At 46.2% G+C, this 16,267-nt stretch overlaps 1 protein-coding gene across 1 annotated transcript in view; it reads left to right on the top strand.

Annotated features, from left to right (window-relative positions):
- Positions 1-16,267, top strand: part of TPCN2 (two pore segment channel 2) — an 88,762-nt gene that overhangs the window by 28,643 nt on the left and 43,852 nt on the right. The window contains exons 9-13 of the mRNA XM_068117900.2: positions 5,332-5,431; positions 8,276-8,341; positions 8,569-8,633; positions 8,755-8,846; positions 8,941-9,022. Of these exons, the coding sequence (XP_067974001.2) occupies positions 5,332-5,431; positions 8,276-8,341; positions 8,569-8,633; positions 8,755-8,846; positions 8,941-9,022 (405 nt within the window). The remainder of the gene's footprint in view (positions 1-5,331; positions 5,432-8,275; positions 8,342-8,568; positions 8,634-8,754; positions 8,847-8,940; positions 9,023-16,267) is intronic.

The raw sequence follows: 16,267 nt of genomic DNA on the forward strand, positions 1-16,267 counted from the left end.
AGATGCTCCGTTGACTGAGATCCGGGTCGGGAAATTGACAGATTGTGTCAGTCCCAGTGAGTCGCAGAAGTCCTTTGCTGAAGAGCCATGGCTGGTGAGAGAGGTACCCACACCCAGCCAACTGGCATGGTGACAATTGAAATCACCACATATGAGGAAGAGAGAGTTGGGATGGGTAGATAGAAGTTGGTCCATATTATCAGACAGTGAGATGTAGATGGAGTCATCGCTGATTGGTGGACGGTACAACACACATATGAACAAAAGGTGGGAGCGAAGGGGAAGCCGTAGCCAAAGGTATTCCTGGGGGTGAGGTGGAGAGAGGGCAGTGGAGGGCGAGTGAGGAAGAGAGTTTTTTATAAAGATAGCAACCCCACCTCCAGGACGAGGCTCAGGTCTATCATACCGGAGGAGGGAGTAACCTGGGAGAGATACCAAGGCATCAGAGACATCATGAAGGAGGAAAGTTTCTGTTAAGCAGATCACATCTGGTTTGTCAGAAGCAACCTGTATGGAGAGGTCAGTCAAGTTTGAGCGAAGGCCCCGGATGTTTGAGGTCCATACCGTTAATGAAGAGGAAGGGGGAGCATCGGGTCCAGAACAGGGGGGGGGGAGGGGTAGGGTAAGATGTGGAAGAGGAGGAAGAGGTAGGGAGAGCTGTTGAAGGTGTGTCAGAGATTTCAGAATAGCTTGGAGAAAGGGAAGAATGGGGCAGACAAAAGGTTTGATGGAGATTGGGTGAGGCACAGTGAGGTGTTATTTGAGGAGGGGGAAGAGCAAGGCAGGAGGTTTGGGGAGATGAAGGTGAAAGTTGGAAGGAGGAAGAAGCAGGGAGGATGCTTTGAGGAGGAGGGGTGAGAGGGGAGTCTAGGAGGGGAGGAGCGAGGGAGAGTCTCGGAGGGGAGGGGTGAGGGGGGAGTTTAGGAGGGAGGGGAGGGAAGGGGCAAGGGGGGAGATTTGAAAGGGATGGGTGATGGGGAGGATTTGGAGGGGAGGGATGAGATTGGATTTTGAAAAGTGTACGATTCATGGGAAACGAACATTTTTTGCAAAATGAGTTTGAGACCTTCGAGTCAAAAATACGTTTGAGGACACTGGAGGAGGGATGGAGTTCTGGATAGTTTATGGAATGTAGAAAGGAGGAACTGTAAGAGATGGTATTATATATATTTTTTGGAATGAATAGATTTGGTGAGCAAGACGAAAGCATCCTTTTGTAGGAAAAGAAGAAAAGGGTGTTATAATATATGAGAGAAAATAGTTGTTCAGGGGAGAGATTATACATTTCTAACCGCGTGATCGCGAACGAAGAACGAACAAACAAAAAGAACAACAAATAAACGAATAAGACCTGGGAAGGAAATATTTTTTTGGGTTTTTATTTTTATTTTTTATTTTTGTGAGTACAGATATTAAACAAGGAGGTACGGGGTGAACGACTGGTACGAAACAGAGAACGAAAATAATTTCAGCGCATTCGACGAATCGCTGAGAGAAAAACAAACCACAAGGTCTCAGACGGTACGGTAGTCTAAGCCTACGAGTACTAGGCCGCAGAATACTCGATACCATTAACCGACGATTGTGTATACATGAACGAAAAATTAGCACCGAAAATTTTCCAAAAGATACGCTGTAGGTACATACACCGAAAGATAGATACAGTCTCGACAAAAACACAATTGAGAAATATCACTTAGCTTCGAAAGCGTGAGCGCATGGAGCAGCTTCGAAAAGACGTGACCTCGCCGTGATCTCGCGAGATTGTTTGTCTGCGCAAGCTAATCTCCTGAACGGTGAAAGATAGGAGGAAACCTCCAATACAAAAAATGTCGGGACGGGCCATGGGAAGGTTTTAGGCGAGGTTTCCGAGACCGGTCAAGGCCCACCTTGGCCGGGCCAATTTCGCAATTAAAAGCTGAACAGTCAATCTTATACGGCCGCGAGTAAAAGCTGAATTATAGTAGTAAATTCATTCAAAAAGAACCCGGGCAACGCCGGGTGCTTTCGGCTAGTCTATATATAGATAAAAGTTTTTGTTTGTTTTTTGTTTGTTTGTCTGCACGCGCTAATCTCCTGAACGGTGAAAGACAGGAGGAAACCTCTGAAACAAAAAATGTCGGGACGGGCCCCGGGAAGGTTATAGGCTTGGTGGCGAGGCCGGTCGAGGTCGCTTCGGCCGGGCTGGGCCCATTTCGCAATTAAAAGCTGAGCTAAATTATAGTAGTCAATCTTCTACGGCCATGAGTAAAAGCTGAATTATAGTAGTAAATTCATTCAAAAAGAACCCGGGCAACGCCGGGTGCTTTCGGCTAATTCTTTAGAAATTCATAATTTCGTATATCACTTTAATATTCATGTAATTATTTATATAATTTTATATATAATTTATGAAATATATTATTTATATAATTATTTAGAAATTTATAATTTAGTACATCACTATTTAATGTTGATATAATTATTTAGAAATTTATAATTTAGTACATCACTATTTAATATTTATGTCATTATTTCGAAATTTATAATTTAGTACATCACTATTTAATATTTATATAATTATTTAGACATTTATAATTTAGTACATCACTATTTAATATTTATATAATTATTTAGACATTTATAATTTAGTACATCACTATTTAATATTTATGTAATTATATAATCATATATAATTTATAAAATATAATATTTATACAATTATTTATAAATTTATAATTTAGCATATCACTACTTACCATTTCATATCACTCTTACCCTAAGTATAAAAATTTCGATATTTATCACAATTCTTCCTTGCCCTCGGCCTCACGCCGGCATTTCATAAACCTACTGATACCGTAAAACCACCAACGAAAAATGGGCACTTTAAAAATCAAAATCTTTGCGAACAACAAACGGTCTCATCCCTTACGTGGTCTTCCCACCAGGCCTTCAGCATTGCAAGTCATCACTACTAGATTGTCTTTCATAGCAACCAACACAATAATCGATTCCCTTTGTCTGCTCTTGTTTGTTTGTTATCAGTCTCCCTTTGTTAACAACCATATAGTAAACTAGAAAATTCATAGACCACCTTAGCTTACCTTACCCCACACAGTTTTGAGAAAAAGGACATGGGGACATGGGTAGAGTCTTAAACTCTTGCTTTGTGTTTCCAAGCACGATCTAGTTTGTTTTGGTCGTGATTCTTCCATAACAGGCGGTGATGGTAGACACACACAGAGCTACGCGCCGCCATATTTGTCTGAATGCAGAATCTCAAACAGTTGTGCTGCCCTCGGGGCATGATGGTGAGAATGCTGATTATCTCCGTTTTCACCATACTTGCTCTGCCCTCAAGGCATTACTATTTTGGCCAAGTCCTGCTAAACGGAGGGTTTTGAAAGTGACAAAAAGGCGATATGTGTTCTGCGGTATTCAAGTACACAATTCAATTGAAAATAGAAGAGCACTCGGTAGAGCGAATACCTCCACCAGGCTGAACGGTTTATGTTTTGCATCCCACTGATAGGTCGGATCTGGATTCGGACCAGAACCAAAATCCAATCGACTTGTTCTTGTCACCGACCCCACGCGTCCATAACTTTTTTTAATATCCTGTTATATATCATTTTTGGCCCGATCTCTCAATGGTGAAGAATCACTTAAAAATTAAATAACTATCGTATCCGAATCCATATTCAGATCTTCACCAAACTCGAATCGATTTGGTCTTGTCACATACGCAACCTCTCCGTCAAATTTTGTCCGAATCCGTATACAACTTTTTGAGATATCCTTTTCACAAACAAACAAATGAAAACTCACGCAGAGCGACACTTGGCATAAGAGAACAAAGTAGTCGAGCATCCTTTTGACCTCAAAAATCATTGGTGGTTGAATTAAGTGACCTGATATGCAAATCGTCTAAAATTAAGTTAATCGGATGAAAAGTTCAGGATTTTAGAAACTTGCAACGGTTGTTGACCTTTTGACTGGAAAAACAAATAGGATTCTGTCTGACCACCAACTACCATTTGGTGAAATTTCGTAAAGATCTGTTTAAAATTGTGACCTGTCGGTAAGTATAAGTGTTCTGAGATATAAGTTATCAGTAGAAGTGTCGGTAAGTATAAGTCGCCAAGAGCGGACAGACAAATATACACACACACAAACACACACACACAAACACGCACAAAAACAAACACAAATACACACACAAAAACACATAAACAAACACATACACACACACACACACACACACACACACACACACACACACACACACACAAACAAACACATACACACACACAAAAACAAAAACAAACAAATACACACACAGATACATACACACACACACACACACACACACACACACACACAAAAACAAAAACACACATACACACACAGATACATACATACATACACACACACACACACACACACACACACACACACACACACACACACAAACAAACACATACACACACACACACACATACATACACACACACACAAACACACACACACAAACAAACACACACACACAACCTGGAGTACAATATTTTTTGCCAACATACTTGTCAATTTTTTTTTTTTGCCAAGTAACAAACAAACAGAAAGGGGTGAAAACATAAACCTCCATCCACATTAGGTGAAGGAGGTAATGGAATAACGATTTTTAAAAGGTACAAAAAATATTGATCATAATTATCGGAAGTTTACCGTTGTTGACACAGCGACGAATACATCACCCGATCTAACACGTTACATTGGTTATCCGTGCCTCTTGTTTGTGTCCTTCATGATGTCCGTAAAAACAGTAGGTTTCCTGTTTGGCATGATTTAAAATTTTGTTTGACAGACAGAGAAACAGAATATAAATATTATCTTACTCTTCTGTGTACCTGCGCGATCGGGACAAATTCAGAGCCAAAGTACAGAGAAAGCGGAGGTTCGTTTTCCGATTCATGTTCAAAATCGAACATTCAATCGAGATCAAGTTGTTCCTCGACCATAAACTGATGTTTGTGAATGAACTGCTTAACCCCGCTTTTCACTTTGCGTGCGCGGAGTAATAATACAATCTTGTCGGACACCCGGTGCATCGTTCGTTGGTCCTGAGGTTGCCGTAAGCAGCCATCTTTTGTTGGAGCCATCGAGGGGCCGCTTGGAAGCACACACCCGAAAAGGTGTTGGCCTGTTGAAGCGCAGCTTGCGACGAGGGAGAAAGTACCCTTGTGATGGCGAAGGTGTTCACGCAAAATTTCAAGCATTAATGGACGAACAGACGATCGTGGTGTGAGAGCCATGATTTGAAACGCTACCGTTGTGGTTGTGCGCTTGCAGGACCGTGAGGACGACGTGGTGTGGAAACGGTACTTTCAAACCTTGCTTCAATCTTTCACCTCTCTGCTGGTTCTTCTCACAACTGCCAACCATCCAGATGGTCAGTCACAATTACTGAAGTCACAATTACTGAAGTCATGATTACTAAAGTCATAATTACTGAAGTCACAATTGCTAAAGTCACAATTACTAAAGTCATAATTACTGAAGTCACAATTGCTAAAGTCACAATTACTAAAGTCACAATTGCTAAAGTCACAATTACTAAAGTCATAATTACTGAAGTCACAATTGTTAAAGTCACAATTGCTAAAGTCACAATTGCTAAAGTCACAATTACTAAAGTCACAATTGCTAAAGTCACAATTACTAAAGTCATAATTACTGAAGTCACAATTGTTAAAGTCACAATTACAAAAGTCACAATTGCTAAAGTCACAATTACTGAAGTCATAATTACTAAAGTCATAATTACTGAAGTCACAATTGCTAAAGTCACAATTACTAAAGTCATAATTACTGAAGTCACAATTGCTAAAGTCACAATTACAAAAGTCACAATTGCTAAAGTCACAATTGCTAAAGTCACAATTGCTAAAGTCACAATTACTAAAGTCACAATTACTAAAGCCACAATTGCTAAAGTCACAATTGCTAAAGTCACAATTGCTAAAGTCACAATTGCTAAAGTCACAATTGCTAAAGTCACAATTCCTAAAGTCACAATTGCTAAAGTCACAATTACTGAAGTCACAATTACTGAAGTCATAATTACTAAAGTCATAATTACTGAAGTCACAATTGCTAAAGTCACAATTACTAAAGTCATAATTACTGAAGTCACAATTGCTAAAGTCACAATTACAAAAGTCACAATTGCTAAAGTCACAATTGCTAAAGTCACAATTACTAAAGTCACAATTACTAAAGTCACAATTACTAAAGTCACAATTGCTAAAGTCACAATTACTGAAGTCATAATTACTAAAGTCACAATTACTAAAGTCATAATTACTGAAGTCACAATTACTGAAGTCACAATTACTAAAGTCATAATTACTGAAGTCACAATTACTAAAGTCATAATTACTGAAGTCACAATTACTGAAGTCATAATTACTAAAGTCACAATTACTAAAGTCATAATTACTGAAGTCACAATTGCTAAAGTCACAATTACTAAAGTCATAATTACTGAAGTCACAATTGCTAAAGTCACAATTACTAAAGTCATAATTACTGAAGTCACAATTGCTAAAGTCACAATTACAAAAGTCACAATTGCTAAAGTCACAATTGCTAAAGTCACAATTACTAAAGTCACAATTACTAAAGTCACAATTACTAAAGTCACAATTGCTAAAGTCACAATTACTAAAGTCATAATTACTGAAGTCACAATTGTTAAAGTCACAATTGCTAAAGTCACAATTACTAAAGTCATAATTACTGGTCACAATTGCGAAAGTCACAATTACTAAAGTCACAATTACGAAAGTCATAATTACTAAAGTCATAATTGCTAAAGTCACAATAGCTAAAGTCACAATTACTAAAGTCACAATTACTAAAGTCACAATTGCTAAAGTCACAATTACTAAAGTCATAATTACTGAAGTCACAATTGCTAAAGTCACAATTACTAAAGTCATAATTACTGAAGTCACAATTGCTAAAGTCACAATTACTGAAGTCATAATTACTGAAGTCACAATTGTTAAAGTCACAATTGCTAAAGTCACAATTACTAAAGTCACAATTACTAAAGTCATAATTACTGAAGTCACAATTGCTAAAGTCATAATTACTGAAGTCACAATTGTTAAAGACACAATTGCTAAAGTCACAATTACTAAAGTCACAATTACTAAAGTCACAATTGCTAAAGTCACAATTACTAAAGTCATAATTACTGGTCACAATTGCTAAAGTCACAATTACTAAAGTCACAATTACGAAAGTCATAATTACTAAAGTCATAATTGCTAAAGTCACAATTGCTAAAGTCACAATTGCTAAAGTCACAATTACTAAAGTCACAATTGCTAAAGTCACAATTGCTAAAGTCACAATTACTAAAGTCACAATTACTAAAGTCACAATTACTAAAGTCACAATTGCTAAAGTCACAATTGCTAAAGTCACAATTACTAAAGTCACAATTACTAAAGTCACAATTACTAGTCACAATTACTAAAGTCACAATTACTAAAGTCACAATTGCTAAAGTCACAATTACTAAAGTCACAATTACTAAAGTCACAATTGCTAAAGTCACAATTGCTAAAGTCACAATTACTAAAGTTATAATTACTGAAGTCACAATTACTAAAGTCACGATTACTGAAGTTACGATTACTGAAGTCACAATTACTAAAGTCACAATTACTAAAGTCACGATTACTGAAGTCACAATTACTAAAGTCACAATTACTAAAGTCACAATTACTGCAGTCACAATTACTAAAGTCACAATTGCTAAAGTCACAATTACTAAAGTCACAATTACTAAAGTCACAATTACCAAAGTCACAATTGCTAAAGTCACAATTACTAAAGTCACAAGTTCTAAAGTCACAATTACTAAAGTCACAATTACTAAAGTCACAATTACTAAAGTCACAATTGCTAAAGTCACAATTGCTAAACTCACAATTGTTAAAGTCACAATTACTACAGTCACAATTATAATTCCTCCAAATATTGTTGCTTCACCGCTTTCAGCAATGATGACATCATTGCACCATCATCCAAGTCTCGCAACCACATCCTCAGCCTCACTTGACTCTCGCCATTCTGGTCCAACAACTACTTTATCAATAAAGTGTTATTCTTCAAGCTCAAGATACAACTAGTAATTATTAGCAGTTGCTGTTAACCACGTTGTGATTAAATGGAACCTTTCTCTGACCCTCAAGTTGCTTTCTTTGATGCATGTTTGCAGTGACGATGCCTGCGTTCAATCACAGCCACTTCTACATGATCTTCTTCATCATTTTCAACATTATTGGTAACGAAGCTGCTTCTTCAAGTTTGTTGCGAGTGTGCGGAAGCGCGGCCCCTGAAGTTAGTGCCGTTTCAGCGATGTCACTTTGTAAAGCCTTTTTCTGAACACGCTGTCATGGTGGAAAGTTATGTCTTCCTCTTCTTCACAAGCATTAGGTACTCCACAAAAAGGAGAACGTTTTTTAAAGGACGATTTGTGACGTCCGTGTTTTTCGATTTATCTTCGTTTAGGAACGTACTTGTTGATGAATCTCCTCACCGCAATTATTTACAGTCAATTTCGTGGATATCTCAAGGTGAGTTTGACTTGAAAAATAAACGTCTATTGTTTTGTTTTTATCACTTGATGTTTCCGTGTCTGGTACGTGGTCAAAAAGGTGGACAACCTAAATGGTGCACAACCTCCTTTCTCAATAGGACTCCATCCGGACGTCCATCAACCGCAGGTGCCAGGGTGTCCGAGCTGCGTACAACGTCCTCTGCGGTATGACCCCCGAGGAACGTGTCGAGTAAGTCCACCTCTCTCCATCAAGTTCCTGTCTCGCTCCCTCACGGCCAACTTTAGTGTCCACCTCTGTCTCTCTCGTCCCTCAATGTCTGTAGTCCTGGAGTTGAAGCGACCATTGTCGAAACTGTGATCGAGTTCCTCAGCCTGTCTCCTGCCAACCGCACCGCCCTCATTCAGGTAATTATTCACACCGTCTGCTCAATACTTTCCCACCGACCGGCTCTTGTTAATAGAGGTGTGAGAAGGTGTGAGAGGGGGGTGAGCGTGGTAACAAGACCATATGTATTGTCGTGTGTGTGTGTGTGTGTGTGTGTGTCTGTGTGGTGACTTTTTTTTAACCACATGAACGATTGTCATCAAACTTTCAACAAAGCTTCATAATGAGAATATGGAGGACACAAGTTAAGAATTTCATCAAAAGGTCAAAGGTCAGCGTCACATCAAATCATCCATTTTTATTTTGTATTTATTTTTAAACTGTTTTTGTTATTTTGAGCAGACGGACAAAGACGAAGACGAATGAATACAAACGGACACAGAAAGGCTTTGCATTTTCAGACGCTTTCTAGTTACCCTCACCTGAGGAGAGGGCATTGCATTTGAGTCCGTTTGTCTGTCTGTTTGTCCGCACAGAATAAATATGATTACCTCTGCCACCAAAGGTGGATGGAGGTTATGTTTTCATCCCTGTCTGTCTGTCTTTGTCTGTTTGTCTGTCTGTCCGTTTATAAACAAGATATCTCAAAAAGTTGTGGACGGATTTGGACGAAACTTGGTGGACCGGTTGGGTGTCTGACGAGGAGAAATACCTTCGATTTTGGGGAAGATCTGGATCCGGATCCGGCCAGTAGAATTTTTTTAGTGATTCTTCACCATTGAGTGATGTGGCCAAAAACGAGGGGTAGACCAGGGTATGAAGGACTGGGCCTATGGTGATTCCGGTGATTGATTTTGATTAAATGTGATTCTGTATTGTGATTTTCTGGTCTACTCTGAGATACAAAACGTAAACTGTTCACCAGGTGGAGGTATGCTCTCTACTGAGCGCCGTTCTACTTTTCTCTGCAACCGTTGGTCTGATTGACAGGAAATTTTGACCATATTGCACAGCCTACTGTATAATTTTTTAATGATAATTATGACGTCATAGGTCACGTGGTATGGGCGCCATCTTTGAAAAACTGAAAAACTTTGCACTGTAGCGGCTGCCGCTGGGGTTACACAATCGCCTTGCACCTATCAAGGACGCGGAGCGATCACCAGGCCGGGCTCGGCCAGGACGCCCGGGCAGGCCCGCGCTCGACTTGCCAGGCCTCGGTCGGGACGCCCGGGCAGGCTCGCCCTCGGCTTGCCAGGCCGCAACCGGCCCGCGGGGCCACGCCCCCTGGCGCCAGGCCTGGGCAAACCCCCTGGCGGAATAGATATATATTGCCGACCGTAAAACGTTTTTCCCAGAGTGCCTGAGTGTTTGATTCTAATAAAGCAGCTCAGATGAATCCAAGCTTTTTGTCGCGTCCATTCTTTCGATCGACGTGGGAGCCACAGCTCCTTCATTGGTGACCTACCGACATGGACACGGCAGTCGCCCTTAAACTGCCTACCTTCTGGGAGGCTCACGCGGCGGTTTGGTTCGCACAAGCGGAGTCCCTGTTCGCCCTGCGGGGCATCACGGCGGACGACACCCGCTTCCACCACGTGGTCGCTGCGCTCGGTTCAGCCACCGCAGCCCGCGCCCTGAGCCTCCTCGAGAGCCCGCCAGCCGCGGACAAATACGGCGCGATTAAGAAGCTTCTACTCGATGCTTTCGCCCTCCCAGCGGCGGAACGCGCACGGCGCCTGCTCGATTTGCCGGAGCTCGGCGACACGCGCCCTTCCGAGCGAATGGACTACATGCTTTCGCTGCTCGGCGAGCACTCTCCGGCATTCCTGTTCCGGGAGCTGTTCCTCCGTCAGCTGCCTAACCCGGTACGCCTCGCCCTGGCAAGCACGACGATCACAGATCCCCGGGCCCTTGCCAGAGAAGCCGACAAAATCTCCGCCGCGGGACAGCGCATCGCAGCGGCGACATGGGACCCGCCGCCGCCTGATGCACCATCCATGGCGCCCGAGCACCCGGCGCGTTCGACGGCCGAACTGCCGACGCAATTGGCGGCCGCTATACCGAGCCGACCACGTTCAGCACGACGTCCGAAGCCTCCACCCGACCAAGCGTGGTGTTCCTATCATGCCAGGTTCGGACAGAAGGCCCGGACATGCCGACCCCCGTGCACCTTCGGCGGGTCGGGAAACGGCCAGGCCGGCGTTCATTACCTGCCATGAGCGCCGGCCACAGTCACACGGGCAACTTACTGTTCATCACGGATAAAGCGTCCGGACGGCGCTTCCTGTGCGACACCGGCGCCCAAGTGAGCGTCATGCCCGCCTCTGACCAGGACAGGCAATCCGCGGTTTGCGGCCCCTCCTTGGTTGCGGCCAACGGATCGACTATCCGCACCTTCGGCCCGCGCAACGTCACCCTCTGCTTCGGCGGCCAACGCTTCGCTTGGACGTTTGTAACCGCCAACGTGCCCATGGCTCTGCTCGGCGCCGACTTCCTCTGCGCACACGGACTGCTGGTGGACGTCCAACGGCGTCGTTTAATCAACGCTGAAACCTTCAGCTCCCTGGTATGCACATTGAGCAGCTCCGCGCCGACCGAGCTGGCATGCACCGTCCCGGCGGCGAACGAGTTTGCTCGCCTGCTCGCGGAGTTCCCGGCCCTCACGCGGCCGACGTTTTCGGCCGTCGCAGTACGGCATGGGATCGAGCACCACATACCAACCACGGGCCCGCCGGTCTACGCCAGGGCCCGCCGCCTCGACCCAGCCAAGCTTGCCGTTGCGAAGGCCGAATTCGACGCGTTGGAGCACCTCGGCATCGTGCGGCGCTCCGATAGCGCGTGGGCCTCGCCACTGCACATCGTGCCAAAGCCGGGGGGTGGATGGCGCCCGTGTGGCGACTACCGCCGTCTTAATGACGCTACAACACCCGACAGGTACCCGATCCCGCATATCCAAGACTTCTCCGCCCGTCTGGCGGGACGGGTCATTTTTTCAAAAATTGATCTCATACGGGGATATCACCAGGTACCTGTCAGGGCGGCCGACGTCCCTAAAACGGCAGTCATCACGCCGTTCGGCTTATTCGAGTTCTTGCGGATGCCGTTTGGTCTCAAGAACGCGGCTCAGGCGTTCCAGCGCTTGATGGACGGCGTGCTGCGTGACCTGCCGTTCCTTTTCGTTTACCTGGACGACATCCTCGTCGCCAGCACGTCCCGGGCCGAGCACCTCCTCCACCTCCGAACACTGTTCGGGCGCCTCAGCGAGCACGGCCTCATCGTCAACCCGGCCAAATGCCACTTCGGCACGACGGCCGTTGATTTTTTGGGCCACCACATCACCAAGAACGGGGCTGTGCCGCTGCCAACCAAGGTCGAGGCCATCACCACTTTCCCGCGTCCCCGCACCATAAAGGCCCTGCAGGAATTCCTGGGAATGGTGAATTTTTATCACCGCTTCGTGCCCCGCGCTGCTCAACTCATGCGGCCCCTCTACGAAGCCCTCCGGGGCAAGCCGGCCAAGCACGACATCGCCTGGTCCGCAGCAATGGATGCGGCCTTCCAAAGCTCAAAGCGGGCCCTCGCCGACGCAACACTGCTCGCTCACCCGGTGCTCAACGCTCCCATCGCCCTCACCACGGATGCCTCCGACTACGCGGTGGGCGCCGTACATGAGCAATGGGTGAACGGGGTTTGGCAGCCACTCGCTTTTTTCAGCCGGCAGCTCCGGCCGAACGAGCTCAAATACAGCACGTTTGACCGGGAGCTCCTCGGTCTACACCTGGCCGTCCGCCATTTCCGCCACCTCCTGGAGGGCCGACCTTTCACGGCGTTCGTCGACCACAAGCCGTTGGTTTACGCCATGGCCAAGGTCACGGAGCCATGGTCGGCCCGCCAACAGCGCCACCTCTCCGCCGTGTCGGAGTTTACCACGGACATCCGGCACGTCGCCGGCAAAAACAACGCCGTGGCCGACTGTCTTTCCCGGGCCAGCGCGAACGCGGTCCACCTGGGCGTGGATTTTGCGCTCATGGCGGCGGACCAAACCACCGACACCACGGTGCAAGCCCTCCGGGCGGCGGACACGGGCCTCCGCCTGGCCGACATCCCCTGCGCGGACACTGTCCTGCTCTGCGACGTCTCCCAAGGCCGGCCTCGCCCCATCGTGCCCGTCACCTGGCAACGCCGCATCTTCGCCTCCCTCCACGGCCTTTCCCACCCGGGCCGGAAAGCTTCCCAGAAGCTGGTGTCGGCGCGTTTCGTCTGGCACGGCCTTCGTCGGGACGTCCGCGATTGGACCAGCGCCTGCACCGCCTGCCAACGGGCCAAGGTCCACCGACACACCCAGGCCCCGCTGGCACCTTTCACCGTGCCCGAACGACGTTTCGACCACGTCAACGTGGATCTGGTGGGCCCCCTTCCCCCATCACGAGGGTTCACACACCTGCTCACCATGGTGGACAGGACCACCAGGTGGCCGGAGGCCGTTCCCCTCGTCTCCACCACCACCGCCGACGTGGCGCAGGCCTTCATCGCCACCTGGGTCGCCCGCTTCGGCGCACCGGCGGACATCTCGTCAGACCGCGGACCACAGTTCACCTCCGAGCTGTGGGGCGCGGTCGCCCGCAACCTGGGGGTCAAGCTCCACCGTACTACGGCCTACCACCCCCAAGCAAACGGGTTGTGCGAGCGATTCCACCGCTCCATGAAGGCCGCGCTCATGGCCGGCCTTCAAGACGGCGGTTGGGCCGACCGGCTGCCGTGGGTCCTTTTGGGCCTTCGCACGGCCCCCAAGGAGGACCTCCAGGCATCCACCGCCGAGCTGGTCTATGGCCAGGTGCTACGCGTCCCGGGCGAATTCGTGCCCGACGCTACCAGCCCCTGGTCCGCAGCTCGCCAGCGCTCGGACCTCCAGGAGGCCGCCCGACGGTTTGCCCCCGTGCCGACATCCCACCACGGTGACCCCCAGTCCTACGTCCCCCCAGCACTCCGCACCGCGGAGTATGTTTTTGTGCGTCACGACGCACATCGGCGGCCACTCCAGCCGCCGTACGACGGGCCCTTCCGGGTGCTGCGACGGGACGACAAGTCGTTCGTCATCGACATCGGCGGCAGGTCGGACCGGATTGCAGTGGACCGCCTCAAGCCGGCGCACGTGGACGTCGACCACCCACCACGGGTGGCCCTCCCACCGCGGCGAGGCCGCCCCCCGTCCACGGTGCCCCCCACTCGACCGCCCACCACCTCACCGGACCCCCTCCCACGACCCACCAGGGGTCGCTTCGGCCGGGTCATCAGGACCCCCCTCAAGTTGACCCTGCCGGTGCAAGTCGATTCTGGGGGGACGTGTGTAGCGGCTGCCGCTGGGGTTACACAATCGCCTTGCACCTATCAAGGACGCGGAGCGATCACCAGGCCGGGCTCGGCCAGGACGCCCGGGCAGGCCCGCGCTCGACTTGCCAGGCCTCGGTCGGGACGCCCGGGCAGGCTCGCCCTCGGCTTGCCAGGCCGCAACCGGCCCGCGGGGCCACGCCCCCTGGCGCCAGGCCTGGGCAAACCCCCTGGCGGAATAGATATATATTGCCGACCGTAAAACGTTTTTCCCAGAGTGCCTGAGTGTTTGATTCTAATAAAGCAGCTCAGATGAATCCAAGCTTTTTGTCGCGTCCATTCTTTCGATCGACGTGGGAGCCACAGCTCCTTCAGCACCTCAATATCTCCAAAAGCGCTGCGTAGAAAGAAATGAGGTATGGCTCATTGTAAATAACTCTCCATGGGGAATAACACATGGTAATGATGTCATAGGTTCCTCCATTATGACGTCATAATTCGACAAGTTAAAAAAAAAAACCATCCGATCAAGATGAAATTTCTTGAACGTCACCTATGGATAAATTTGTGCATGAAAAAACAACAACAATGATGACGTCATCAGTCACGTGGTTCGGCCGCCATATTTGTTTTAACACAAAAGCCTTTAAAACCACTAAAAACACATCCTGGAGAGGATCTGCAATCTCTGATTGCTCTTTCTAGTTTTCTCTGTTTTTTTACTCGAATCGTTTGAAATGTGGAAAAATAAATGGTGATGAAATCTACTACTACCTCCAACATAGAAATCTTCATACAATTACACCAACCCACACTACAAATCTACAACTACCTCTAACATAGAAATCTTCATACAATTACACCAACCCACACTACAAATCTACAACTACCTCCAACATAGAAATCTTCATACAATTACACCAACCCACACTACAAATCTACATCTACCTCCAACATAGAAATCTTCATACAATTACACCAACCCACACTACAAATCTACAACTACCTCCAACATAGAAATCTTCATACAATTACACCAACCCACACTACAAATCTACAACTACCTCCAACATAGAAATCTTCACACAATTACACCAACCCACACTACAAATCTACAACTACCTCCAACATAGAAATCTTCATACAATTACACCAACCCACACTACAAATCTACAACTACCTCCAACATAGACATCTTCACACAATTACACCAACCCACACTACAAATCTACATCTACCTCCAACATAGAAATCTTCATACAATTACACCAACCCACACTACAAATCTACAACTACCTCCAACATAGAAATCTTCATACAATTACACCAACCCACACTACAAATCTACAACTACCTCCAACATAGAAATCTTCATACAATTACACCAACCCACACTACAAATCTACAACTACCTCCAACATAGAAATCTTCATACAATTACACCAACCCACACTACAAATCTACAACTACCTCCAACATAGAAATCTTCATACAATTACACCAACCCACACTACAAATCTACAACTACCTCCAACATAGAAATCTTCATACAATTACACCAACCCACACTACAAATCTACAACTACCTCCAACATAGACATCTTCATACAATTACACCAACCTACACTACAAATCTACATCTACCTCCAACATAGAAATCTTCATACAATTACACCAACCCACACTACAAATCTACAACTACCTCCAACATAGACATCTTCATACAATTACACCAACCCACACTACAAATCTACAACTACCTCCAACATAGAAATCTTCATACAATTACACCAACCCACACTACAAATCTACAACTACCTCCAACATAGAAATCTTCATACAATTACACCAACCCACACTACAAATCTACAACTACCTCCAACATAGACATCTTCATACAATTACACCAACCCACACTACAAATCTACAACTACCTCCAACATAGAAATCTTCATACAATTACACCAACCCACACTACAAATCTACAACTACCT

Source organism: Myxine glutinosa, chromosome 5, assembly GCF_964187855.1.
Source record: "Myxine glutinosa chromosome 5, kmMyxGlut1.1, whole genome shotgun sequence".
Lineage (NCBI taxonomy): Eukaryota > Metazoa > Chordata > Myxini > Myxiniformes > Myxinidae > Myxine > Myxine glutinosa.